Raw genomic sequence first — 27,646 nt, forward strand, 5'->3', positions numbered from 1 at the left:
TCATCGTTGGGGTGACTCTCTTAAAGTGTCTCCTTATCCCTGCTGCGTAAGAGTCACCCTGGTCAGAGGCTTTATCTGTAAACTCCGGGGTGGGGGGGGGTTAATTATTGATAATGTTATTGTTTGTCTTTCGGGCAGCTCCGTGGAGGGGGAGGAACCTGCAGATGCAGCAACGGTTAAGTGTTTTCAAAGAATGTGACTGAAAATCAAGTAAAATGCTTTAAGATTTATATATTAATTCAAGTGAAGTTTGTTCAGTGTAAGTGTAATATTTTTGTCTTTTAAACTTTTTATTCTTAATACAGGTGTATTAGTTAGGCAAGTCTCAAGCAACTGCAAAATACACTTATCAACCCACATAGGTGCTGGATACCAGGGTCTTTACTGTATATATGGACTATTGTGGAGGGTGGTTTAGGTGGGAAAATTCACCCCTATTCTTCCTCTAGTGTCCCATCAGGGTTGTAGAATTGGACTGGATTAGCTGGTAGAGCACAATGCTCAGATTTGCTCATGACAGGAGGCCATTGAGCCCATCGAGCCTATGATAGCTCTCCGAGCATTCCCATCAGTCCCAGTCCCATACGTTCCCGTAGCTCACTCAATTCTCCTGTCTCTCATTCATGCTAGGGATGATTGGTGCTAGGGCTTGGCCCATATGATCAGCGTAACGCTGTTACAGTGCTAGCGATCGGGACTGGGGTTCGAGTCCTGCGTACTCTGCGCTGTCTGTAAGGAGTTTGTACATTCGTCCCACATCTGCTCTGGTTTCCTCCCACCCTCCTAAATGTACTGAGAGTAGTAGGTCAATTGGGTGTAATTGGGCGGCTCTGGAAAGGGCCTAAATTAAAAAAAATTAAATTTAAAATTTATATAGCAATCAATTCATATGCCGATTTTTGGGATGCTGGTTGAAACCAGAGCACTCGGAGGCAGCACAGGCAGAATATGCAAACTTGGAAGGGACGCTTAGGTCCTTGGCTGGAGGCGAGAGAGGAGACGGAAGAGCAAGTATTTTCCCTCTTGCAGTTCCAGGGGGAAGTATCAAGGATGCGGGAGAGTTAGGTGGGGAGGGATGAGCAGACAAGGGAGTGATTCCTCGTGGAAAAGGGGTAGGGCCGCAGTAGATGCGGCTAGTGGTGGGGCCCAGCAAATCCAGCAGTAATAATGAGGGATGATGTACCCGGGGTGGGGGGGGGGGGGTGGTGGTGGTGGGTGTGTAAAGATGAGGACCTGAGGATCCCTGTTCCTGTAATGTCTGGAAGGAGAGGGTGTGAGCATTTCAGGAAATGTGGACAATGACTTTTGGACACAGCTGCGTTCCCTGAAAAAGAGGACATTTCTAACCCCCAATTAGAGTGAAACACGAAAGTCTGCAGATGCTGTGATTGTAGTTAAAAACACAGAAATGCTGGAGGAAGTCAGCTGGTCTTGCAGTGGCAATAGGAGGTATAGATGTATTACACTGACGACTAGTTTGGTGTTGCCTCAGGCACCCACTTTGCTTTCACAGAGCCAAAATCTCTCAACTTTCCTCCTATCATGTCCAATTAACACCTTTTGTTGGTCTGGATTCCTCCCCCATGCCAATCTTCAGTCTTTACTCTGACATCCTCCTGTTCAAATTTAAATTTAGATATACAACGCTGTAACAGTCCATTCTGGCCCATGAGCCTGTGTCGCCCAAATCCACCCAATTAACCTACAAACCCTGTATGTTTTGAAGGGTGGGAAGAGACCGAAGCACCCCAGGGAAACCCATGCACACATGAGGAAAGAGTATAGACACCGCTGGATTCAAACCCCGGTCCCGATCGCTGGCGCTGTAACATCGTTGCACTAACCGCTATGCCAACCATTCTGCACAAACCCCCCCCCCCCCGTGTTCTTTGTTTATAGCTTGAAGAAGGGCTGAGGCCCAGAATGTCAGTTAATATATCTTTACTTCCCTTGGACACTGCGAGACCGGCTGAGTCCCTCCAGCATTTCTGCGTGCTTTTTAAAGATATATTACGGGCTTGAGCCCTTCGTTGAGGTCATAGCGAGATAAGCTTGAACAGCACCCTCTTCTGAAGAGCAGCACTAGTGGAGACCTTGGGCCTTCCATGGGCTATCACCTTCCAATTGTACACCATTGATTACTGAAGGAATCTTTTCTCAATCCAGTACCAGAGAGAGAAAGAAGACTCAAGGCTCCATGCCAGACTGCTCACTGAGGAATGCCAAATGCAGAAGCGCAGGATTGAAACTATCCTACAACAAATTGAGGAGGTCGAGAAGGAACGAGATCAGGTAAAGCCCAAAATCAGTACCACAGACACCCTCCCCCCCATCCCACAGCCGCCAGCTGTTCAACTTCAGTATGTTTCTGGGATTAACTGGGTCCCACTCCAATATCCCCACAGTTTGGGATCACATCAAACTCTGATGTCTCCTGCCCCTTTTTTAAAGAAAAGTTTATTCAAACAGCAAACAACGACAAAATCCGAACACATCTGAACAAGTGAAAAACATGAAAGTCTGCAGACACCGTGGTTGAAGTAAAAACACAACGCTGGAGAAACTCAGCAGGTCACACAACGCTCTTTATGTCACAAAGGTCAAAATACATAATTGACATTTTGGGCTTGAGCCCTTCATCAAGGCATGGAAAAATGTTGGCAGGCGTCCGAACAAAAGAGTAAGGGGGAGGGGTGTGGAAGCAAAGGCAGGAGGTAATAGGTGGGGAAGGGAGGGAGGGGACAGCAGCGATCAAGGGGAGGAGGGATGAGGAATGGAGAGCTGAAAGGGAGAAAGGAAGAGAGGTGGAAAGGAGAGAAGGCCAGCTCAAACTGGAAAAGTCGACGTTAATGCCATCCGGCTGGAGAGGGCCCAGACGGAAAAATCAGGTGTTTGTTCCTCCAATTTGCGGGTGGTCTTGGTGGGATAGTACATAAAGCCATGGACAGACACGTGAGTATGGGAAGGTGACACAGAATATTCCTCTTGAAGTATTCCCTATGCCACATGTGCTCTGTGATTAGTAAAGGATTGCTTAAGGTGGGACGAGTGTGGAAAGAAAAAGTTTGAAAACCACTGTACCTAATTGACTCGTTATGTGCACAGTTTCAGAACTCCAAAGGAAATGGGCCAATGGCAATTTTTCTCAAGCAAAATATTTCAGTAACAATTGGGTCTAGAGCAGTAATTCTTAACCTTTCCTTCCCACCCACATCCCACCTTAAGCAATCTCTTACTAATCACAGAGCACTGATGGCATAGGGATTGCTTAAAGTGGGATGTGAGTGGAAAGAAAAAGATTGAGAACCACTGGGCTACAAGTTTCACATGAGTTTCACACAGCTGGCGATTCCTGTTTTTTACAACAATATGGTGTATGTGGACAAGCAGGCAAAAAACAGGATGTCCTCGGTGTTAGTAACTCCAGCAAAGGGAAGGTCACGTTAGAAGGCAGTCATATTCTCAGCCACGTTTCAAGGCAACTATATTCTCGCCCAATCCATTAAGCATATTTGTTAAACTTGTTCTTGCAGAAGAGGACATCGGTTTTAGGTGAGTGGAGGAAAGTTTAGGGAAGGTGTCAGAGGTAAAATTTTATAGAGAGTACCTGGAATGCATTGCCAGGGGTAGTGGTGGAAGCTGGTCCAATAGAGATGTTTAAAAGACTTTTAGGTATGCTGTGAATGTGAGAAAAATAGAGGGTTATGGATGCAAGGTGCAGAAGGATTAGATTGTTTGGAGTAGGTTTCCATAGGTCAGCACAACATTGTGGGCCACAGGGCCTACATTGCTGTAATCTTCTTCGTTCTCTGATGCCTCCAATTTCCAGGCCCTAAAATCAACCACCATTGGCTCCTTTAACAGGCTGTTTAAAGCCTGTACAGAGCCGACAGCAGTCGGACTGGGTGATTGGACTCTATAGGAGAGTGCTGTGACTTTGCTCCCTGCTCTCGCGGATCTTTCAAGAAGAACGACTTTAAATGTGCTTATCAGTTGACCCAACTTCATTTTCCTTGAGTTGCGTCCAACGGCTTCCAACCGACAATAACTGACAATGCTCACAATTCTGCTCACACATATCACGTCCGGTTTCCAGGCAACTCTGCACATTGCACATTGGAAAATGTAGTTCTTATATACACGCATAATAACACATCTTTCTCCTCTACAAAAAACACAATACTCGTCTACACTACAAGCGTATTTACAGAGTACGTACAAGATACAGTTAACTATACAGCTATTGCCTGTCTTCATTGGTTTTTCAACAATCACAAAAAGTATCTTCATTTAACAGGCAAGGCCTTTCTTAAAGGGGTACTGCTTTTCTTTTTGAAGTGCAACTGGGATGAATTTCACACCAGCAAAACGTCAGCCAGTCACACAAACACTGTACAATATAAATGTTGCAGCAAAACTTGTTCTTTTTAAAAAAAAAATCTGGTTCTCGTGCCTGAGGTCAATGTTCTTGTTCAGAAGATGCAGAAGTTGCTTTCTGTTCCATTCACTGGATAGCTCATGTCTCCTCCAGCAAGTTTATAAGAGTATTCTGACTGAATTTTTATGGGTATCTCTTGAGGGTCGTATCGTAAGTTCTGTGCAAGTACCTTGGGCCTAGTCAACAACCATGACAGCAGCCCCACCCTGTTTTTTAATATGGCCCGAAGCGATGCCTTCCCCCACCCCCCCCAACCCACTGAGTGTCTCCAGCGTTTTACGTGTTGCTCCAGTTTTCCACCATCTCTTGTTAATTCTGTCTGCCCACAGGCATTGAAAGCTCGAGATGAAGCGCAGTCTGTGAACACCCAGCTCTTGCTGGATAACAGCAGGTATCGGAAGCAGATTTGGGGCATGGAGGAGAAGCTGGACAAGCAACAGATGGAGCTGACCAGGAAGGAGAGGGAGGTGTCTGTTCTGCAGTCCCAGCTGAAAGAGCTGAGGTTGACTAATATCAGCATGGATCACCTGGACTTCTGGGTAACTCTCTTGCATCAGTCTTTACAGAAGAAAATATTATTTATTTTTAACCTTTTGTGACTCCATGGAGCTTGACAGCCACTGAAATACTTTAGAATTTGCAATGCAGGAGACCATTCACCCCTTTACCATGTGCTGCCCTGCTCAATCCCACCTCCTGCACTGAGTCTGTAGCCCTGCTTAACTATGGTGAGGGTTTCTGTCTCTCCCATTCAGTAAGGTCCAGAACCCCAGGTCTCTGTGGTGGGGGGAGGAGGGGGGGAGAGAAATATTACTCCCTATTGTGGGGCAGCGTGGTTAATGTAGCAGTTAGCACCATGCTGTTACAATGCCAGTGACCCAGGTTCTAAACTGGCACTGTCTGTAAGGAGTTTGTACGTTCTCCCTGTGACTTGCGTGGGTTTCTTCCGGATGCTCCAGTTTCCTCCCATCCTTCAAAATGTATGGGGGGTTGTAGGTTAATTGGGTGTAATTGGGCACCATGGGCTTGTGGACCAGAAGGGCCTGTTACTGAGCTGTGTGTCTAAATTAAAAAAAAACTCCCCTCTAATCCTTAACTAAATGCTTCTAATCCATGTCCTTTGGTTTTTGACTCCTTTGCTCATGAAAATATTCTTATTGGTTCTCTCCAACACCCTCATAACACTGGACAACACATTTTTTTCAAAAGATTTGCTTCCTGAAAAATAATCAGAAATTATGATAGACAACTTCAAGATGAACGCAAAGATAAGTTCAGATTTCCTGTATCACATGGGAATTTGGAGAAACATCATATTAACATTTATTGAATTGAGCCTGTTTAATCGCATAATGATACTGACACATTGCGTTAGTTCAATTAACCTAAAAACGTTTTGTTGCCAATTTTCATTTGTGCTCAGCATCTGATGCCTCTAGTGCCATTGTCCAACAATAGTCGGCCAGCATTGATGGATTCCAGTTACTGTGATACCGCTTTCCCATGGATGCAATGTCCCGGTGAAACCTTTCACCGCGTTTGTCACTGACGGGCACCAAGATCAGCAGGGAAGACGTCTAAATGCGAATGCAGAAAATTTTCAACGACATGTTGCGCTCCATGATTTTGTCTGCTTGATGTAGATTTAAAATAGGACAGAAAAGCACAAAAATAGGATATATCTAAAATAAAATGGTATGTGATAGGAACATTTTAAGGCGATTTCTGTGATCAGCAGCCCAAAATTCATAAAATACACCCAAAAATGTTTAGGAAGTAAAACCTTTGTTGTCCAGTGTAATTTGATGCACCTTAATCATGACCCTTTTGCTTCTTCTCTTCCAAGAAAAATAAGTCCAACCAGCCCAACCTTTCCTCGTCAACCACCAATATTCCATTCACTTGTGCAGTTCAAACAGTCTCTGCCCTTCTGTGGAAACCCTCCACAAGATCTCTTGCGAGTGGTCAGGTGGTTTGCGGTTCCTTAGCTAAATACACCATCAGACAGTGTCTGAACAGTGTGCCCCTCCCTCAGCCCTGCGTGGTCCTGCTGGTTTAGGACTCGGGACTTGTGCGAGGGTGTGGCTCACCAAATCGCCAGCCGAACTGATGAGTGCTCCTCCGCAGCACCGAACCCCCTGGGTGGAGCAGAGGTGGGGAAAAGGAGCCCTGCTGGATCAACCAGCTCTGGCCATCGGAAACATTGCTCTCAAATCCATTTGATACCCAATGTCTTTGATTCTTCAGAGTTCGATGAGCAGCAGCTCAAATTCCATTGGCTGTCCCAAGGAATGGAACAATGAGGACCACAAACCAGGGAAGAACTTCCCCACATCTGTGCTGAGCAGGCGGAACTGTGTAAAGGTATGAAAGTGGAGGGGGAAAGGCAGCTCTCTCTTCATTACCCAAGGGCCACCTTCTTCCTCCAGCCATCCTTCCCATTCCATCTTCACATCCCATTATGATTAGCTTCAAATTCAAGGGTCGTTCATCCACCTAAGACAGCTGAGGGTCCTTGGAAAGGCTTCCCACCCTCCGTACAATGAACTTGGTCCACAACCAGCTTCTCAGCATAAGGTTCAGGAGTAGGCCATCCGGCCTGTCAACCATTCATGGTTGATCTGATGATCGACTCATCTCCACCTCATAAGGGCCATTATGGGCATCCGGTCCATAAGGATCTTTCGGAGATCTAGAGAGATGCCTGACATTGCTGCCTGTATGTTTGTGTGTGAGAGAGAGCCTGGGCATGACTCTTAAATGTGTGCACGCGTGTGCATGTAAGAGACTACGTGACATTAGTGTATGTGAGGGAGGCAATAGAGACACACACGTACATAGTCTCACACAATTTCTCTCGCACATACCTCAAGTCATACAGCACCAGCAACTGGAGTTCGAATCCCACACTGTCCGTATGTTCTCCCGGTGTTTGCGTCAGTTTCCACTAGGTGCTCTGGCTTCCTCCCAATCTTCAATACGTACCAGGTTGGAGATTAATTGGGCATATTTGGGCAGCACTGGCTCATGGGCTGGAAGGGCCTGTGCCATGCTGTATATCTAAATTTTAAAAATTGCATTAGAAGTATTAAAATCATCTCATTGCCTAATCCCAATCTTTCTTTCCTTCCAGAGACAAGAATGGTCGTCAGTCCAAAGCTCAGAGTTTCCAGGTGAGTCCGTTATCAACACTGAGTGGTGCTCATGTTCAGACAGGATCAGTGTGTGAGGCAGAATGAAAGAAATCAGAGCCAACCAGAATCAATATCAGTAGATCTCATTGCATTAAACAGTAATGATCAATGAAAGAACACCACTGTTGCTCCAGTGGCCACTGTCTGATGCTCTGGGTAGGAGCTGTTTGAATTTTGAGGATAATCCCTGATCTCAGGTGGGAAGTATCAATCAGCTCGATGCACTCACCCAAAAGGAAGTCCCCAGAGCCTCTAATAATGTCACAATCACATTGTCAGCATTGATTTTTTTCCCGTGAGATTTGAATCCATAACCTGTTGAGTCAGAAATTCCAATAAGCCATGGAAATTTACACACTAATTTTTTTTCTTAGAGTGCAATGTCGAGAAGATCATTGAAAAAAACGTGGGCGCCTTTTTTAGACTGCAAGTCCCTGAGTGCAACAGTCCTGGTGGTTGGACGTGCAGTAAACATAGAAACATAGACAAATAGGTGCAGGAGTCGGCCATTTGGTCCTGCAAGCCTACACTGCCATTCAATATGATCATGGCTGATCAGTACCCAGTTCCTGTCTTCTCCCCATCCCCTCTTGATCCCCTTACCCACAAGGGCCAAATCTAACCTACTCTTAAATATTGACAAGGAACTGGCCTCAACTACTTCCTGTGGCAAAAAATTCCACCGATCCACCACCCCTCTGAGAGAAGAAATGTTTCCTCATCTCAGTCCTAAAAAAACTTCCCCTTTATCCTTAAACTGTGACCCCTGGTTCTGGTTCTTCCCAGCATTGGAAACAACCTTCCTGCATCTAGTCTGTCTAAACCCTTATATCTTATATGTTTCTATAAGATCCCCCCCTCAATCTTCTCAACCTTTCTTCATATGAAAGTCCTTCCATCCCTGGTATCAGTCCAGCGAAACCTTCTCTGCACCCCCTCCATGGTGAGGATCTCCTTCCTCAGATAAGGCGACCAAAACCGCACGCAGTACTCCAGGAGTTGTCCCACCAAGGCCCTGTACAGCTGTAGCAGCATCTCTCTACTCCTGGACTAAGATCCTCTTGCTACAATTGACACTGCAGGCTTCCTCCAAAACATTGTCGGGCTCCTGCAGGATAAATTGTGGGGCAGGAATTGACTCCAAATTCCAGCATGTTTCTTTTTATGCTGCCGTTACATGCCTGCAGTCTATAAACCACTATTGAATGCAATTATTTTTTATGCCCTACCTTATTTTGCCTTCTGTTCAAATCTGTTTAGGAGAGGAAAATCTAATTGGATCTGACTGGTCGGTTGAGTTAAGAGTGACCCCCAAATTTGTTCGTGCCTGTCTTAAAAATCCACAGCAGGGAGAGGTGGCCTCAGGGAGGTTTATAGAATCATGAGGGGCCTGGATAAAGTGAATGCTCACAGGGTAGATGATTCTAAAACTGGTTTAAGGTGAGAGATTTAAAGACATTCGAGGAGCAAACCTTTATGCTCGAAGCAGGTGCAATAGCAAGACATTTACTCAGGTTCAATGAGGGCCTAGAACAGGGGTGGGCAACCAACAGCCCGCGGGCTGCAACTGGCCCATGATCCAAATTTATCTGGCCTGCAGGCACAATTAACGTAGACGGATGCCTGATTTGCCTGGACAAGAGCCCAATCTGATCCCCCCCCCCACCCCTGTCCAGAGCTGCCACCTCTCTTGACCAGTGCCACCGCTGCCACCCCCCATCCAATGCTGCTACCACCAACCCCCCCACCCTCATCTAGTAGCACTGAAGCATTAGTGCAGCCCGCCATCCCACCACTGGCACACGCATGGTAAAAGGTTGCCCGCCCTGGTCTCGAAGGACATGGACCAAATGGAATAAGCTCAGAATGCTAACTTGGTCAGCAAGGGTTAATTTGGGCTGAAGGGCCCATTCTGTGTTATGTATGACTCTAAAGCTGGCATTGTTCTCTCCCTGAAACCACAGCACTGACCAATAAAGAGTTAAACTCGGGCTGTGTCACTGGTAATGCAAGGCAGTGGTCCCATTGTCTGCACCATCCTTTCACAATGGGGGCCCAATGGCCCCATGCTGGGCCACAGCACATGGAAGTAAAAAGCCTTGTTTTCTTTTCACCTCGCATATCATAAATACTTTTTATTTAGTTGGTAGGTGAGAAGTAGGAAGAAACAAACGCTTGACAGCTTCACAGGGAAGGGGGTCCATAAACTGATCGAAATCCAAGGTTGGTGGGGAAGGGTTGCCATAGCCCAAAAAAGGTTGAGCATGGCTGATCTGGACTGTTACTAAATGTGGCTCTGGGGCAGGAACCTCACCGAAGTGAGGCTTGAACCCTTAACGGGAAAGAGGAAGAGGTGCCGCCAGGTTGAGGAACAGCTGATACCCCTCCACCATCTATCTCCTCAACAACAAACTCAATCAGGGACTCGTTTAAGGACAGTCACTTTATTGATTGTTTTTCTCTCTGTATTGCATAGTAAATTTATTTACATTTCCTTATTGTATATACATGTGTAATAGTCAATACTGTGTTAAAGTTGACCTCCCTCCCCCAATTTGGCCTCAGGAGCTCCCGATGCCCTGACCGCAGGCTCTCGCCTAGGTCCCAGCTGCCTGCCCATCTGAGCTCCCAACTGCGGACTTTCGCTTATGCCTCGGCAGCCCACCTATCTGATGCCCTGAATGCTGCCTTACCACCTGATCCCGGCTGCCTACCCACCCATCCGAGCTTCTAATGCCCTGAACGCAGACTTACCTCCCAGTCATGGTCACCCGCCCACCCATCCGAGCTCTTAATGCCCCGAACGCTGACTTACCATCCAGTCCGGGCTTCCCGCCCGCCCATCTGAGCTCCCGACACTTTGAACGATGCAGGCACTTAACGGTGGTCAAAATTAGTATGCGTGTAATAGTCGACCCCCAAAATTTTACCCTAAAAATGAGTCCAGAAATTGGACTATTACACACACATATATGGTATCTGTTTACATGTGTACATTGAGTACAGTTTTTTTTTGCACTACCAATCAGTGGTAATTTTGTCTCACCTGTAGGAAAAAGAATCTCAGGGTCATATGTGATGTGATGTATGTACTCCAACAATAAATCTGGAATCTGAATTTGTCCTTATGATTTACAGAGAGTGAATCCGGTGAAGAAACACCCATGATGGTACGACTCTCCTACTTGACCCTCTGCAAGGGGAGCAACTCATTGGGAGTTCCCTTGACCATTTTACTTTGGACTTCACTGTCTCCCTGCTGCCAGTTCAGCTCACAGACAGCGGGTGGTCTCTGCAATCTTTTCCTGGTTACGTCCAACAGCTGGAAACCATTCAGCCACAACTGTTGACCGTATCCTTATGAATAAATTTGAATGTAGACTTACTGCATGGTAATAGGTCATTTTGAACCGTGCCGTCCGATTTATACCCGATTAACCTGCACCCCCTGGTACGTTTTGAACAGTGGGAGGAAAGGAAGACCCATACAGACGCGGTGAAAATGTGACAGTGTGGGATTTGAACCTTGATCCTGACCACTGGCGCGGTAAAGGCGTTGCGCTAACCGTTACGTCAACCATGCCGCCCTACCGGGAGCTAGCATCTACTGGGAACTAGTGTGGCGAGATGCATATTAAGATTCAAGATTCCTTTATTGCCATATAATGAAATCAGTGCAGCATTACCTGGAATCTGCTTTCATCTGCTGTGAGGCAGGCAGTTTCACCGTTGCGAGAAATTACAATCAGAGAAAGAGAAGCAAAAGAGAGGTCCCCCCAGTCATACAGGGGCAGTAATACAGGCATTCTAAAGTACATGCAACCACGGTGTACACACAACTATTCACAGATGGACATAAGACAAGTCAAGTCTATTGTCATCTGATTGCACAAGTTCTTTGGCTTGGGTTCGCGGACGAAGATTAATGGAGGGGTAATGTCCACGTCAGCTGCAGGCTCATTTGTGGCTGACAAGTCTGATGCAGGACAGGCAGACACCGGTTGCAAGGGAAAATTGGTTGGTTGGGGTTGGGTGTTGGGTTTTTCCTCCTTTGTCTTTTGTCAGTGACGTGGGCTCTGCGGTCTTCTTCAAAGGAGGTTGCTGCCCGCCGAACTGTGAGGCGCCAAGATGCACGATTTGAGGCGATATCAGCCCACTGGCGGTGGTCAATGTGGCAGGCACCAAGAGATTTTTTTGGCAGTCCTTGTACCTCTTCTTTCGTGCACCTCTGACACGGTGGCCAGTGGAGAGCTCGCCATATAACTCGATCTTGGGAAGGCGAAGGTCCTCCATTCTGGAGACGTGACCTGCCCAGCGCAGTTGGATCTTCAGCAGTGTGGATTCAATGCTTTCGGCCTTTGCCATCTCGAGTTCTTCAATGTTGGTGATGAAGTCGCTCCAATGAATGTTGAGGATGGAGCGGAGACAACGCTGGTGGAAGCGTTCTTGGAGTCGTAGGTGATGCCGGTAGAGGACCCATGATTCGGAGCCGAACAGGAGTGTGGGTATGATAACGGCTCTGTATACACTAATCTTTGTGAGGTTTTTCAGTTGATTGTTTTTCCAGACTCTTTTGTCTAGTCTTCCAAAGGCGTTATTTGCCTTGGCGAGTCTGTTGTCTATCTCGTTGTCGATCCTTGCATCCGATGAAATAGTGTAGCTGAGATAGGTAAACTGGTTGACCGTTTTGAGTTTTGTGTGCCCGATGGAGATGTGGGGGAGCTGGTAGTCATGGTGGGGAGCTGGCTGATGGAGGACCTCCGTTTTCTTCAGGCTGACTTCCAGGCCAAACATTTTGGCAGTTTCCACAAAACAGGATGTCAAGCGCTGAAGAGCTGGCTCTGAATGGGCAACTAAAGTGGCATCGTCTGCAAAGAGTAGTTCACGGACAAGTTGCTCTTGTGTCTTGGTGTGAGCTTGCAGGCGCCTCAGATTTAAGAGACTGCCATCCATGCGGTACCAGACCTTCATTGTTGAGGTCTTTCATGGCTTGGTTCAGCATCATGCTGAAGAAGATTGAAAAGAGGGTTGGTGCGAGAATACAGCCTTGCTTTACGCCATTGTTAATGGAGAAGGGTTCAGAGAGCTCATTGCTGTATCTGACCCGACCTTGTTGGTTTTCGTGCAGTTGGATAACCATGTTGAGGAACTTTGGCGGGTATCCGAGGCGCTCTAGTATTTGCCAAAGCCCTTTCCTGCTCACAGTGTCGAAGGCTTTGGTGAGGTCAACAAAGGTGATGTCGAGTCCTTTGTTTTGTTCTCTGCACTTTTCTTGGAGCTGTCTGAGGGCAAAGACAATGTCAGTAGTTCCTCTGTTTGCGCGAAAGCCGCACTGTGATTCTGGGAGGACATTTTCGGCGACACTAGGTATTATTCTATTTAGGAGAATCCTAGCAAAGATTTTGCTTGCAATGGAGAGCAGCGTGATTCCCCTATAGTTTGAGCAGTCTGATTTCTCTCCTTTGTGTTTGTACAGGGTGATGATGATGGCATCACGAAGTACAACTTTGATGAAACAGTGATCTCCGGTCCTTGGTCCAAAAAACCAGACATAACACACATACAGACAAAAAATATGTATGCAGGACATGTATTCATATATACAAATTAATATTGTTTCGTGAAATGAGAGTCTCAGATGGTCAGTGTGAGGTCGTTCAGCGTCCTCACTGCCCGTGGGAAGAAGCTGTCCCTCAGCCTGGTGGTGCTAGCTCTGATCCTCCTGTATCTCTTTACTGATGGGAGCAGCTGAAAGATGCCGTGTGTGGGGGTGGAAGGGGTCCTCCATGATTTTGCGCTTCCTTACGTGCACAGACACTGTGCTGGTACGTGGATCTCCTCAAGCACCCTTTGGGGTTAGTGAAGGCAGACTCTACTCGAGGTCTGTGCCTTCCGAGGTAATTAATGAGGCTAACGTCGGACCCATAGACCCTGCCGCAGCTGGAACATGCCAAGACGGAGGTTGGGTGGTCTGGAAGATGGGTGAGCATTCTTCCTTCATTCATACTGAGCTTGTGTACCTCTGGCAAAGAGTTTTGAGGTGAGAGGAAGGAGTTGGAGGGGTTTGTTACGAAGGGTGGTTGATATCTGGAAAAGGTGCTGGAAGCAGATACAATCACTATTTCACCAAAGGTATTTGGACAGGCATTTAAGTAGGTACGACCTGGGTTAATACAGTCCAGGGAGAGAGATAGACAGTACACATAAGTTAAGTGAATGGGCAAGGGTCTAGCAGATGGAGTATAATGCTGGTAAATGTGAGGTTATCCACTTTGGAAGTAAAAAATGGAACATCATTTATTACTTAAATGGCAAGCGATTGCTGAACACTGCCATGCAGAAGGACTTGGGAGGGCTTGGGCATGGATCACAATAGGTTGGTTTGCAGGTGCAGCCAGCTATAAAGAAGGCCAATGGATTGTTGGCCTTCATTGCTAGAGGGATTGACTTGAAGAGCAGGAACTGTACAAGGTACTGGTGAGGTGGCATCTGGAGTTCTGTGTGCAGTTCTGGCCTCCCTATTTGAAGAAGGATGAACTGGCTTTGGAGGTGGTGCAGAGGAGGTTCAACAGGTTCATTCCAGGGATGAGGGTTTAGTCGTCTGGGACTGTATTCTCTGGAATTTAGAAGAATGAGAGGATCTTAAAGAAATATATAAAATTATGAAAGGCAGAGATAAGATAGAGGTAGGTAAGTTGTTCCCATTGGTGGGGAGACCAGAACTAGGGGACATAGCCTCAAGATCCAGGGGAGTCGATTTAGGACAGAGATGAGGAGCTGCTTTTCCCAGAGGGGGGTGAATCTGTAGAATTTGCTGCCCATTGAAGCAGTGGAGGCGACCTCAGTAAATATATTGAAGATAAGTTTGGATAGTTTTTACAAAGTAGGGGAATTAAGGGTTATGGGGAAGAGGCAGGGAGGTGGAGACGAGCCTCTCATCGGATCAGCTGTGATCTCACTGAATGGTGGAGAAGGCTCGATGGCCGACCCCTGTTCCTATTTCTCATGCAGTTGTGTTCTAATGCAGACAGATGAGAATTGTGCCGATGGCCATAAAGATGAGCATGGAGCAATTGGGCTGAAGGGCCTGCTTCTGTGCTATATGACTCTAACCTCTCTATGTGCATCACCTGCAGGTGACACTTCCCAGCTTTTAATATTTCCCAATCTCAAAACACCTTCCAAGAGAAATAAGCCTTGACATTCCGAATTGTATCTTATTCATCCAAACAAATCAAACTTCATAATCACAGCTGCAATTAGGTTTAATTTTCTGTTGATAAAAGTGAATAAACATTTTCATAGGTTTGCACATCATAATGATGAGTAAATAAAGCATATTGTAAATTATAACAATACTCAAACTTCAAACAAATATGAACAAATTAAAATATTAATCATGAATAATAATGATAAATTCAAAGAAATTTTTCTCGAGAGCTCACATCCAAGAATGAGAAGAGAACTCCCGGCCCGCTCGGATATTACGATATATTACATCATAAGTAACTATGGTAACAATTAATCCTTAAAGGAAAAGTACAAAAAAACCCCATGGATCATAAACATAAGGTTTTAACCTCTACATCACCCACAGTGCTCAATCCTCTCTTGAATGCCTCTCATTATTATGTGGCCCAGGAATTTCAGGCATCGGTGGGAATCTCGTATCTTTTCGAGGAGGTTTCAGTAGAAACATGGAAATAGCAAAATGGAACCAGGATTAGGCCATTCAGTCTTTCCAGTCTGTTCTGTTAATTGCAACTATGTCTGATCACTAATCTGGAGACCTTATTCCTGCTCCACCTTGATGCCTGTTGTATCGGGAAATTTATCTTCCTGTTAAATATTCCACATCCTTCTGAGGTGGAGAATTCTTCAGGCCCACCTCTCTCTGGGTGAAGGAAGTTTGCCTTGGCTCTCATGTCCTGATCTCTGATTTTAGAACCCAGTCGCCCTCCCTAATCTGTCGAGCTCCATCGGAATTTTGCGCGGTTTAATGGAACGTCCTCTAATTCTTCCAAGCTCTCGAGATAATTCAAGCTCCCCTTTTAATGGCGGGAACGTTTAACGCAGCATGACCCTATTTAAAGCACCAGTAATCCGAGTTCAAATCCAACGATGTCTCTAAGGGGTTTGTACATTCTCCCCGTGTCTGCACGAGTTTCCTCCGGGGGCTCCGGTTTCCTCCCGCCGTTCAAAATGTTTCTCGGGGTTGTAGGTCAATTGGGTGTAATTGGGCGGCACGGGCCCATGGGCCGCAAGGGCCTGTTACCGTGTGTCTGTGTGTCTAAATTGTAAACATGGCGACACAGGTAGAGAGGGAGGTGAGAGTGTGTTTGGCATGCTTGCCTTCATCAGATTGGGCACTGAGAATGGGAGCAGAAATGTCACGTACATGATGTTGGCGTGATCACAGCTGGATTATCAATTCTGGCCATAAATAGCAATAGGAAAGATACAATTAAAATGGAAAGAGAGCGAAAAAAAATCACAAAAATGTTCTCAGGGCAGTTAAACTTGAATTGTAAGAAGAAACTGGATAGGCTGGCAATTTTCTTTAAGGAACATTGGAGGCTGAGGGGGACTTTACAAAAGCTCATAAAATCATGAAAAGAATGACAAGGCAAATAGTCATTAGCTTTTTCCCAGGGGAGGGGAAATCTATAACTAGGGGCTATAGATTTAAGCTGAGAGGGTGAAGATTTAAAACCTTTTTTAAGGGGTGGGGTGTATGTGGAATGAGTTTCCAGAGGAAATGGATACAATTGTAGATCGATCCATTTAGACAGGGCATGGATAGGACAGGTGTATGGGCCCATGGGACTAGATTATTGGACATGGGCAAGTTGGGCTTAAGGGCCTATTTCCATGCTGTAGGACTCTGAACACTCCCCTTGGTTCACTGAGAATTCCAGGCCATGACAGGGCTTGGGACAGAGTGAAGCTTCGGGAATCTTTTGTGAGGTGGTGCCCACCGGAAACGACGGAGTGTGATAATTGCCCCGGAGGAGGGGGGCGTGGTCTCGAGAGAGAGAGAGAGAGAGATGGGGTGAATGCCGGCCCGAGAGGGACGCTGATACCAGTTCCCTTGGAGGATTTTGTGAAGATTACATTACTGATCCACTCCTGTCTTTTGAGCCTCTTGCTTTCGATAGTCCAGGTTGCAGAGGCAGGCAGATCTGCTACCAACCAGACTTGAGTTTACTGCTGGGTTTAAACTCTTGAACGCATTTTTTAGTTATGGTTGCGGTAGGGTTGCTGCACCTTTTAGCTGCTCCTTTCGGGAAAGAGATACAGGAGGATCAGAGCCAGCACCACCAGGCTGAGAAATATCTTCTACCCACTGGCAGCGAGAACGCTGAACATCCAAAGGAACGGCTCACACTAACCCTCCGAGACTCTCATATTCATGAAACAATATTTCTTACTCTATATGAATACTTGTCCTGCATATATATTGTTTGTCTGTATGTATGTGTGTTATGTCTGGTTGTGTGTCTTCCTGTTTTGCACCGAGGGCGGGAGAACACTCTTTTGTCAGATTGTACTTGTACAATCAGATGACAATAAACTTGATTTAATTTTAATGGCCAAAAAACTATTCTGGTGCCCAGGAATCAATGGCCAACTTCACTGTATAACACTGACCCCTCAAAAAGAGCATAAAGCCGACATTCTCACCTATTTTTTTTAGACATGGCACCCTTGGGACTGTGCTCAAAATTTATAGGCCCCCTGTGATGCGCGTCGAAAGAACAAAAGACTTGTTGATCCAAACCAAAGCTTTTATTAACTAAAAGACTGGAGCATATCTCAAGTAGGTCGACCAGTCCAGAATGACCTGGTCTGGCTAGGAGCAATCCTTTAAGACCTGCCATTAGGTGTGGCTACACTCTCAGCCAATCACAGTCATCCTACACGACCATCTGTACATATACACATTGGTGATAGAATCTGTGCTATCACATTCACCCTTCTTTGAGAACTGACCCCAGGGTGAATGGAGGTTAGTAGCTGTACCGGTCAGGGGGTCTGACCATCCGGCGTGACTGCTGTGGCACCGGGATTGGGGTCGCCGGAGTCGTGTCGCCGGCAGGCCTGTAGGGGGCGGCCACTGCTTCGCTCAATTCCCCAACGCCGTTGTTGACAGTCTGGCCTGAGCTGGTGGGGTGGTGCTGGTCCCTCTGTTCAAGCACATGATCTGGGGGAGAAGGAATAAGGGGAGGTTGGGTTAAAGGCACTGCTGCACCTGATCCGGCTTGGGCTAGGTCCCTTACCAAGACTGTGTCCTCAAAATAAGCATAATGCGGGTTCGCATGGAGCAGAGTTACTCGGTCAACCAAGGGGTCGTTCTTAGAGTACCAGATGTGGCGTCGTAAAAGGACTGGACCAGGAACCGTGAGCCATGCCGGTATAGTCGTACCCGATCCAGATTTCCTCGGGAAAGAGAACATCCTTTCATGGGGGGTGGCATTGGTCGTGGTGCATAGGAGGGACCGGATGGAGTGTAGGGCACGAGTGAGCACATCCTGCCATTGAGAGGTGGGGAGACCTTTGGAGCGGAGGGCAAGTGTAACCGCTTTCCAGACGGTGGCATTCTCTCTTTCGACGCCCATTACCGTGTGGGTTACAGCTGGTAGTCCTGCTTGAAGCAATACCACACTCCAGAAGGTACTGCTGCAGCTCCACGCTCATAAATGAGGACCCCCTGTCACTGTGGATGTAACTGGGGTACTGCTGTGCAGGGCCTTTATAACTGAGGAGGCAGTCATGTCCGAGCAGGGCACAGCGAACGGGAAGCGGGAGTACTCATCAATGAGCGTAAGGATGTAGGTGTTACGGTTGGTCGATGGTAGGGGCCCCTTGAAGTCTACGATGAGACACTCAAAGGGGCAGGTGGCTTTGATGATGTGGGTGTTCTCCGGACGGAAGAAGTGGGGCTTGCACTCAGCGCACACTGGGCAGGCCCGGGTCATGGAGCGAATCTCCTCGACTGTATAGGGAAGTTTGCGAGATTTGACAAAGTGCGTGAACCTAGTGACCCCTTGATGACAGAGCTCCTCGTGGAATTTCTGTAGCCTGTCCAGTTGCATGTTGGAGCAAGTCCCCCTGGATAGAGCATCTGGCGGGTCGTTGAGTTTACCTGGCCAATACAGTTTGCCATAATTAAAGGTGGAGAGCTCGATTCTCCACCTGGCGATTTTGTCATTCTTGATCTTACCTCGCTGGGTATTGCTAAACATAAAGGAGATCGCGCATTGGTCGGTCAGCAGTGTAAAGCGCCTGCTAGTGAGGTAGTGTCTCCAACAACGTACTGCCTTGACTATGGCCTGGGCCTCCTTCTCGATAGAGGAGCGTCGGCTCTCAGGACCATGGAGGGTTCTGGAGAAGAAGACTACTGGCCAGCCGGCCTGGTTCAAAGTGGCAGCCAGTGCAAAATCAGATGCGTTGCTTTTGACTTGGAACAGAATGGACTCATCGATGGTGTGCAGCGTTGCAGCACCGATGTCCAATTTGATGTGGACGAAGGCCGCTATGGTTTCGGTTGACAGAGAGAAGGAGGTGGTCTTGATGAGTGGCCGTGCCGCCTTGTTGGCATAGTGTGGAACCCATTGGCCATAGTAGGAGAAAAGGCCCAGGCAGCGTCTGAGTGCCTTCTGGGTGTGGCGGGGAGGGCATCCATGAGGGGACGCATGTGGTCAGGGTCCGGCATGAGCACCCCATTCTCCACTACACAGCCCAGAATTGCGAGCCGAGTGGTCCGGAAGACACACTTGTCGAAATTGTAGTCAAGTGCAGCCGAGTTGCAGTCTGAAACAATTTCTCAAGGTTTACATCATGATCCTCCGTGTCACGGGAAAGTAGCAGTCAGCCCGTTCTGGTCCACCGTCCGGTCCATTTCCCACTGAAAGACAGCGACGCCATTTGTGACCACAAAGGGTACCCTGAGGAATTGATACAGCCGCCCATTCGCCTCGAAGGCCGTGAAAGTTCGGTCTTCCCGGCGGATCGGGAGCTGATGATAGGCCGAACGTAAGTCAACGGTGGAAAATACACGGAATTGGGTGATCTGATTCACCACATCCGTGATCCGTGGAAGGGGGTATGCATCCAGGAGCGTGAAGCGGTTGATTGTCTGGCTGTAGTCAACCACCATCTGCGGCTTCTCCCCATTTGTAACAACTACTACCTGGGCCCTCCATGGACTCGAGCTAGGTTCGATAATGCCCTCATCCAACAGTCTGCGCATCTCATTTGTGATAAGAACTAGATTGCCGGCTTTTCGTGGCCACAGGCTTCCAGCCAGGGGTGAGATTTGCGAAAAGTGCTGGTGGAGCAACTCGGAGGGTGGAGAGACTACAGGTGAGGCCCCATGGTGCGGGGGCGGGTGGCTCGGGCTGCCGCTGGCAGGAGGTTCCCGGGGTGCAGTGGTTACAGACTGAGAGCGGAGCATGGCGCCCCCCAAAGAGCAGGGAAATGGTTTGAAATTGGCACTGAAAATCCAGTCCCAGCAGAGCAAGGGCGCACAATTGGGGAAGGACTAATAGATTGAAGTCTGTGAACGTGATGCCCTGGATTTTCAGGGTCGCCACGCTGTACCCCTTTACCCCAGTCAAGAGCGATCTGTTCGCCAATGAAATTCTCTGTGTAGTGGGGAGAATAGCTAGTCCGCAACGGTGGGCCAGGTCCGGCCGGTTAAAACTGTCAGTTAATCCCGAGTCAAATAAGCAATTAGTATAGTGTCCATGCACTTTAATCAGTTCCATTGCTTTTTGTGAGGGGTTGGGGGAAGTCCTGGTCAAGGGTTATTGATGCAGAGACTTGTAATGTAGACAGTGGAGACCTGCGTGATGATGTCACACAACGTGTGAATGATGACGTCACGCAAACAGTGGGGCCTGGAAAAACAGTGTCGGGGAGGTGGTGTTGCTGCCTGCAGCCAAAGGTAAGTGTTGGGGGTCGCTGCTTGTTGTCGGTGGTGGGGCGGTCAGCGGTGGCGGGTCCCCGGACGGCAGCGTCGGCATGTCCCTGGTCAGCAGCGTCGGCGTGTCCCTGGTCGGCGGCGGTAGCGGGTCTCTGATCAGCAGTGATGTGTCCCTGGTCGACAGTGGCGGCTGCGGGTCCCCGGTTGGCAGCGGCGGGTTTCTGGCCGGTAGTGACGGGTCCCTGGTTGGCAGCGGTGGGTTTCTGGTCGTCAGTGACGGGTCCCTGGTTGGCGGCGGCTGTGGGCGCTGAGGTCGAGGCTGGGGCCTGGTCGGACGTTAGGGTGAACGTCATTGCGGTGAGGGTGGGTTGTACCTTGCGCCCTCGGCGTCTGCTCTGTGACGTCAGGCGCTGCCGCTCGGTGGAGTCCTCGCTCTCATTGGATGAGAGCTCTGAGGAAGAAATGTTTGAAATGGAGAGTGGCGATTTGGCTTCACACGAGGCACTGTATTTGACGGCGGCCATTTTGGAGCAACAGACTGCAGCAAAGTGGCCGTTTTTAAGGCACTTCTGGCACCTGGCTTTTCTTGACGGGCACTGGGACCCGCTGTGCTTGTTCCTCCCACAGAAATAACACTTTGGGGTTGCATCGGGCAGCGTAGCGGCAGAGGTAGGGTAGAGGGAGGGCATCCTACTTGCATCAGAGTGTGGGGTCCAGCCCTGAGAGTACATGTCCATACTTAAGACTGCAGCCTCCATCGTCTCTGGGATCCGGATCACATCCTCTAGGTTTTCTCCCCTGTGCTCTAGCAGGCGCTGCCTCGCCTCATTCGATCGAACCCCGGCCACGTAGACATCCCGAATGAGATCGTCTGTGGTCTCCACAGCAGTTCTGTCTGTGCAGGCACAGTCCCTGCCCATTGGCCTTAGTGCCTGACTATAAGCTTTACAGGACTCATTGGGCTGTTGCCTCCTTGTAGCAAGTTTGTACTGAGCATAGACCCTGTTCACTGGTCGCTCGTAGAGCCCTTTCAGCACCTTTATGGCTGTGGCGTAAGTGGTCACATCCTGGACACTCTGGTAGACTCTCGGGGACACCATACTCATCAATATTAGTAGTCAATGGTTGTCCTTTATCACGGCAGGATCAGAGAGCTGTAAGTATGTTTCGAAGCACCTCACCCAGTGCTTAAAGTCATTCGAGGCTGTAGCTGACTGTGGGTCGATGTTGAGGCGTTCCAGCCCTTCAAAATTTATTTTTAGTTAATAAAATTGTAATGCGCGTCGAAAGAACCAAATACTTGTTGATCCAAACCAAGGCTTTTATTAACTAAAAGACTGGAGCATATCTCAAGTAGGTCGACCAGTCCAGAATGACCTGGTCTGGCTAGGAGCAATCCTTTAAAACCTGCCAGTAGATGTGACTACACTCTCAGCTAATCACAGTCATCCTACACGACCATCTATACATATACACATTGGTGATAGAATCTGTACTATCACACCCACTTCCCTGTGAAGCAGTCATGTTTAATTGGTTCCCTACCGACTACATAAGATACAAAAAAAGCCCAGTAAGACCCCTGTTTTCCAGTTTACAAGAAACTGGCAAAAAAAAAGCATAAAATACAGAAGTTTAAAATTGGCGCCACTTGCCATCAGTTTGCCAAGCACACAACATTGTCTCAAGCAAGCAGAAAATTCACTTATCCGGCTGATTCTATCACCAATGTGTATATGTACAGATGGTCGTGTAGGATGACTGTGATTGGCTGAGAGTGTAGCCACACCTACTGGCAGGTCTTAAAGGATTGCTCCTTGCCAGACCAGGTCATTCTGGACTGGTCAACTTGCTTGTAATATGCTCCAGTCTTTTAGTTAATAAAAGCCTTGGTTTGGATCAACAAGTCTTTGGTTCTTTCGACGCACTCTACACCGGCATCTACCAGATGCCAGGGGTTTTACTGTGAGGTGAAAAGAAAATGCTTTTACTTAAATGGGCTGTGACCAGCCCCCCCCTCCACCCCCACCACCCAGGAGGCCTGTAGGGCCTATTGAGAATGGTGAAAATCATCTCCATTCCTGTATATAAAATCCCTCGAGACTTCCATCACTTTCATTTCTGCATGTCAAAAGATGATGAACAAACGAGCATTTATATTGAACATCTTTGTGCCACATTACCTGGGATTAACCGGTTCACTGCCAAAATCCTTCACCACACCATGGTCACGAGGGTTTACCCATTATTTGTCCAGCTCCAGATAACAAATAGCCAGTTAAACTGGAAATGGATGGCTGATGCCTTTTTCCCTCCCCCCCCCACCCCCCTAATCCCCCCCCTAATCCCCCCCTCCCCCACTCCCCTATTTCCCCCCTCCACCTCATCCCCCCCTCTCTCTTCTTTTCAGGACGTTTTCTGCTCTGATCTGGAACACGAACAGGAGATGAACAGATTCTCAATGATTCCGTTTCCACCCTGCCAGGCCTCTTTTGTTAAACGGATTAAAGATGAGGAACTCACCAGCAGGTGACCCATTGATCGGGGCGGGGGCGGGGGCGGGGGAGTCGGGGGGGGGGGGGGCGGGGTGGGGGGGGGATGGGGGGTGTTTTGGGTAAGTGCTCACTTAGCAACACAGGTCCCAGCTCAGCGAGTGAGTCATCTTATGGACTCGATCCATCTCTTGGTACAGGTTTCATGCATTGATCAGCGTACTGTGGTCTCTGATCAAGGTGCACATTGATTAAAAACCTGATTCATCCAGTTCAGGCAAGGCTGGTGCCAAAGGGCTGGGCTATTTTATTGCTTGACTTTATTGTGAAGATATTTTCTTCATCCTGATATGCTTGTGAATGTCACTTGTAAGGTTGACATTCTGTAATGATTCTTAATGAGTCACTTAACTCGAACCCTAACCCTTCTCCAATGCGTTCGATAAAGGTCTTCCCACAGCATGGTTATAACATTAATACGATGTATACAGTACTTTAGCATGCTAGCAACCTCCTGGATAGACAAGAGACTGTAGGGCAGCCAAGTTAGCGCTATTACAGCCCTAGTGACATTAGGTTCGAATCCCGTGAGGAGTTTGTACCTTCTCCCTGTGTCTGCGTGGGCTTCCTCGGGGTGCCCCGGTTTCCTCCCACCCCTCATACGGGGGTTGTAGGTTAATTGGGGTGGTTGCCTGGCCCCGGCTCGTGGGGTGGAAAGGCCCGTTACTGTGCTGCATTACAAATAAAACTGGAGCAACACACACAAAAAGTTCTGGAGGACCTCAGTGGGTGCCAGGGAGCATCGACGGGAAATGACAGGTAGTCAACGTCGGTGGGGGGGGGGGGATGGGGGGGCGCAAACCTTAATTAGGAGTGAATAACGTATAACCTGTCTGGGCTAAAGTTGAATTGGATCAAATTTCTGAAAAAGAAATGAATCAATTTATTTATAAATAGAATCCTTTATTGTTACAAATATAAATGACCAGTATTAAGACATATATTGGATATTTGGTATAACCAGGATCAACTTATCGGCTCTAAAGGGAAAATTTTGATTAAATCACTGTTGTATCAGAATAAACTAATTCCGTTTTCTTTAAATAATCCTTATTTGAAAAATTGGAACTGAAAGGAATTAGTATTATACAAGATTGACTTTTTGCAAACACAATTTGGTAAGGATTTAATTTTACCAAGTCAATCTAAGTTTGTGATTTTAATGGTTGACAAGGAAACGAAAGGATTTATATCGGATATGTATAGGTTGTTGCAAGAAAAGATGGATAAAGTTGGGATAGATAAAATAAAAGAGAAATGAGAGAAAGATTTAGATATTGAATTGTCTTGGGAGGAATGGGCAAATACATGCTCTAACAGTGTGACAAAATGAATTAATGTGAAATTGGTTAATTATAATTTTATTCATCAATTATATTTGACTCCTGAGAAGTTGAAGAAATATAGATTTAGTTTAACAAATTTGTGTTTTAGATGTGGAGAAAAGACAAGTACATTTGTGCATTGTGTATGGACATGTAAGAAAGTTAAATCCTTTTGGGAAAAAGTTATTAAATTTTTGAGAGATTTATTTACAATTGACTTGCAAATGGATCCAATGATATGTTTATTGGACGCTGCTACTTTGGGATTGGCTGATAAGCCACAATTGGCATTTTTGCGGTTAGAGTTAGGGGTTGCAAGAAAACACATAGCGATAACTTGGAAAAATTATGCGGAATTGAATATTCAAAGTTGGCATAATGAATTGCAATCGTGTTTATATTTGGAAAAAATAACATAATTTGCGAAATAATTATTCTTTTTTTGTTAAAATGTGGAGTTTATATTTGGATTGTATGGTTATTGATCTTAAAGTAAAAGTTATGTGAAGGGTTGGCACGTTGATTAATTAATTTTAAATGTATAATTTTTTGTAAGGCTCCGAGGGGTGGGGGAGAGAGTGTAGCTAGTAGAGGGAGAGAGGAGGCTGGGGGGATATTACCATTATTTTTCATATTTTGTATTTTTTTTCCTTTTCTTTTTTATTTATCTCTATCTTTGGATATTTGTATTTACTTTCTGTGTAATATTTTATAAAATTTTTAAATAAAATTTTCCAAGAAAAAAGGAATGAATAATGTGCTAAGCTTTCATTTTGAAGGGTTGGTCAAGAGAGAGAGAGAGAGAGAGCAAGCGAACATTGGTTAGTGGCGCGTAGGATACATACAGCACTGCAATAGGCCCTTTTGGTCTACAAGCCCATGCTGCCCAATTACACCTGATTAATGTACAACCCCCGGTTCACTTTGAATGGTGGGAGGAAACCGGAGCCCCCGGGGGAAACTCGCGGAGCCACAGTGAGAACGTACAAGCTCCTTTTAGACAGTGTGGGGGTCGAACCCTGGTGCTGATCGTTGGTGCTGTAACAGTGTGGGATAACTCCTGCACTAAACATGCCGCCTTTGGCTGGGTGACTATATCATGCAGACATATTGATGTTCCCTTGCACATTCGGCCACCGGGAGGCCACTGCAGTGTCTTTTCCTTCAGCTCATTACTTGCTCTTCGAGATTAGTTTGTGACCTACTTTCATGCGCTGTGATCTTTCATTCTTTGGTTCTTTATTGAAGTTTTGCAAATGACAGTTTGCTTCTTTCCTCTTCTAGATTTGAATTCAGGCCCCTCCACAGCTCAATGAACTTTGGCAACTGTTGGCCAGGTAAGTGTCTGCAAATGACTGATCAAAGGTTAGGGGTGGGGAGGTAGGGGCATGCGAGGGTGATCCTGTCCAAACAATTGGGCTGCCCAATTAACCATCGACCGCTGTGCGTTTTGATTGGTGGGAGGAAACTGGAGCCCCCAGAGAAAACCCACGCAAACACAGGGACAACCTGCAAACTCCTCGTAGACTGCGCTGGTTTCAAACTCGCCAACTGCTACACTAACTGGCGCTGGAGATGGAGTTTAATCAGGGCAAGTGCGAGAAGGTCAGTAAGAGGTCAGACTCTGAGGAGTAATGATGAGCAATGGGACCTTGGGTACAGGTCCACAACTGCCTGAAAGTGTCCCCACAAGTAAGTGGGGATGTGCTGAAGACTTGCCATCATAGGTCAGAAAGTAGAGTATAAAAGTTGGGAAGTTGTCTTGCAGCTGTATGAATCTTTATTTCAACCATGTTTGGAGTATATTGCATGCATTTCTGGTCATCACATTGCAGGAAGGATGTCGAAGCTTTGAAGAGTCTGAGAAGGCAGGGTATAGGCTGAATGAGAGAATAATGAGAGTTTGAACATATTTTGATTATTTTCTCTCACGTGTCAGAGGCTGAGGGGTCTTCTTTCTTTCTTTGGCTTGGCTTCGCGGACGAAGATTTATGGAGGGGGTAAAAAGTCCACGTCAGCTGCAGGCTCGTTTGTGGCTGACCAGTCCGATGCGGGACAGGCAGACACGATTGCAGCGGTTGCAAGGGAAAATTGGTTGGTTGGGGTTGGGTGTTGGGTTTTTCCTCCTTTGCCTTTTGTCAGTGAGGTGGGCTCTGCGGTCTTCTTCAAAGGAGGCTGCTGCCCGCCAAACTGTGAGGCGCCAAGATGCACGGTTTGAGGCGTTATCAGCCCATTGGCGGTGGTCAATGTGGCAGGCACCAAGAGATTTCTTTAGGCAGTCCTTGTACCTTTTCTTTGGTGCACCTCTGTCACGGTGGCCAGTGGAGAGCTCGCCATATAATACGATCTTGGGAAGGCGATGGTCCTCCATTCTGGAGACGTGACCCATCCAGCGCAGCTGGATCTTCAGCAGCGTGGACTCGATGCTGTCGACCTCTGCCATCTCGAGTACCTCGACGTTAGGGGTGTGAGCGCTCCAATGGATGTTGAGGATGGAGCGGAGACAACGCTGGTGGAAGCGTTCTAGGAGCCGTAGGTGGTGCCGGTAGAGGACCCATGATTCGGAGCCGAACAGGAGTGTGGGTATGACAACGGCTCTGTATACGCTTATCTTTGTGAGGTTTTTCAGTTGGTTGTTTTTCCAGACTCTTTTGTGTAGTCTTCCAAAGGCGCTATTTGCCTTGGCGAGTCTGTTGTCTATCTCATTGTCGATCCTTGCATCTGATGAAATGGTGCAGCCGAGATAGGTAAACTGGTTGACCGTTTTGAGTTTTGTGTGCCCGATGGAGATGTGGGGGGGCTGGTAGTCATGGTGGGGAGCTGGCTGATGGAGGACCTCAGTTTACTTCAGGCTGACTTCCAGGCCAAACATTTTGGCAGTTTCCGCAAAGCAGGACGTCAAGCGCTGAAGAGCTGGCTCTGAATGGGCAACTAAAGCGGCATCATCTGCAAAGAGTAGTTCACGGACAAGTTTCTCTTGTGTCTTGGTGTGAGCTTGCAGGCGCCTCAGATTGAAGAGACTGCCATCCGTGCGGTACCGGATGTAAACAGCGTCTTCATTGTTGGGGTCTTTCATGGCTTGGTTCAGCATCATGCTGAAGAAGATTGAAAAGAGGGTTGGTGCGAGAACACAGCCTTGCTTCACGCCATTGTTAATGGAGAAGGGTTCAGAGAGCTCATTGCTGTATCTGACCCGACCTTGCTGGTTT

General features: G+C 47.3%; 1 protein-coding gene across 9 annotated transcripts in view; it reads left to right on the forward strand.

Annotated features, from left to right (window-relative positions):
* Positions 1-27,646, forward strand: part of LOC138748135 (caspase recruitment domain-containing protein 11-like) — a 76,803-nt gene that overhangs the window by 24,193 nt on the left and 24,964 nt on the right. For all 9 annotated transcript variants that reach the window (XR_011347818.1, XR_011347819.1, XM_069907857.1 and 6 more), the window contains 7 exons: positions 2,167-2,292; positions 4,768-4,977; positions 6,686-6,802; positions 7,572-7,611; positions 10,771-10,802; positions 22,971-23,089; positions 25,722-25,774. Coding sequence is in view for 7 of the 9 variants with exons in the window: in XM_069907857.1 (XP_069763958.1) it covers positions 2,167-2,292; positions 4,768-4,977; positions 6,686-6,802; positions 7,572-7,611; positions 10,771-10,802; positions 22,971-23,089; positions 25,722-25,774 (697 nt within the window). In the remaining 2 variants the exon portion in view is untranslated. The remainder of the gene's footprint in view (positions 1-2,166; positions 2,293-4,767; positions 4,978-6,685; positions 6,803-7,571; positions 7,612-10,770; positions 10,803-22,970; positions 23,090-25,721; positions 25,775-27,646) is intronic.

This window comes from Narcine bancroftii, chromosome 13 (genome assembly GCF_036971445.1).
Source record: "Narcine bancroftii isolate sNarBan1 chromosome 13, sNarBan1.hap1, whole genome shotgun sequence".
NCBI classification, from domain to species: domain Eukaryota; kingdom Metazoa; phylum Chordata; class Chondrichthyes; order Torpediniformes; family Narcinidae; genus Narcine; species Narcine bancroftii.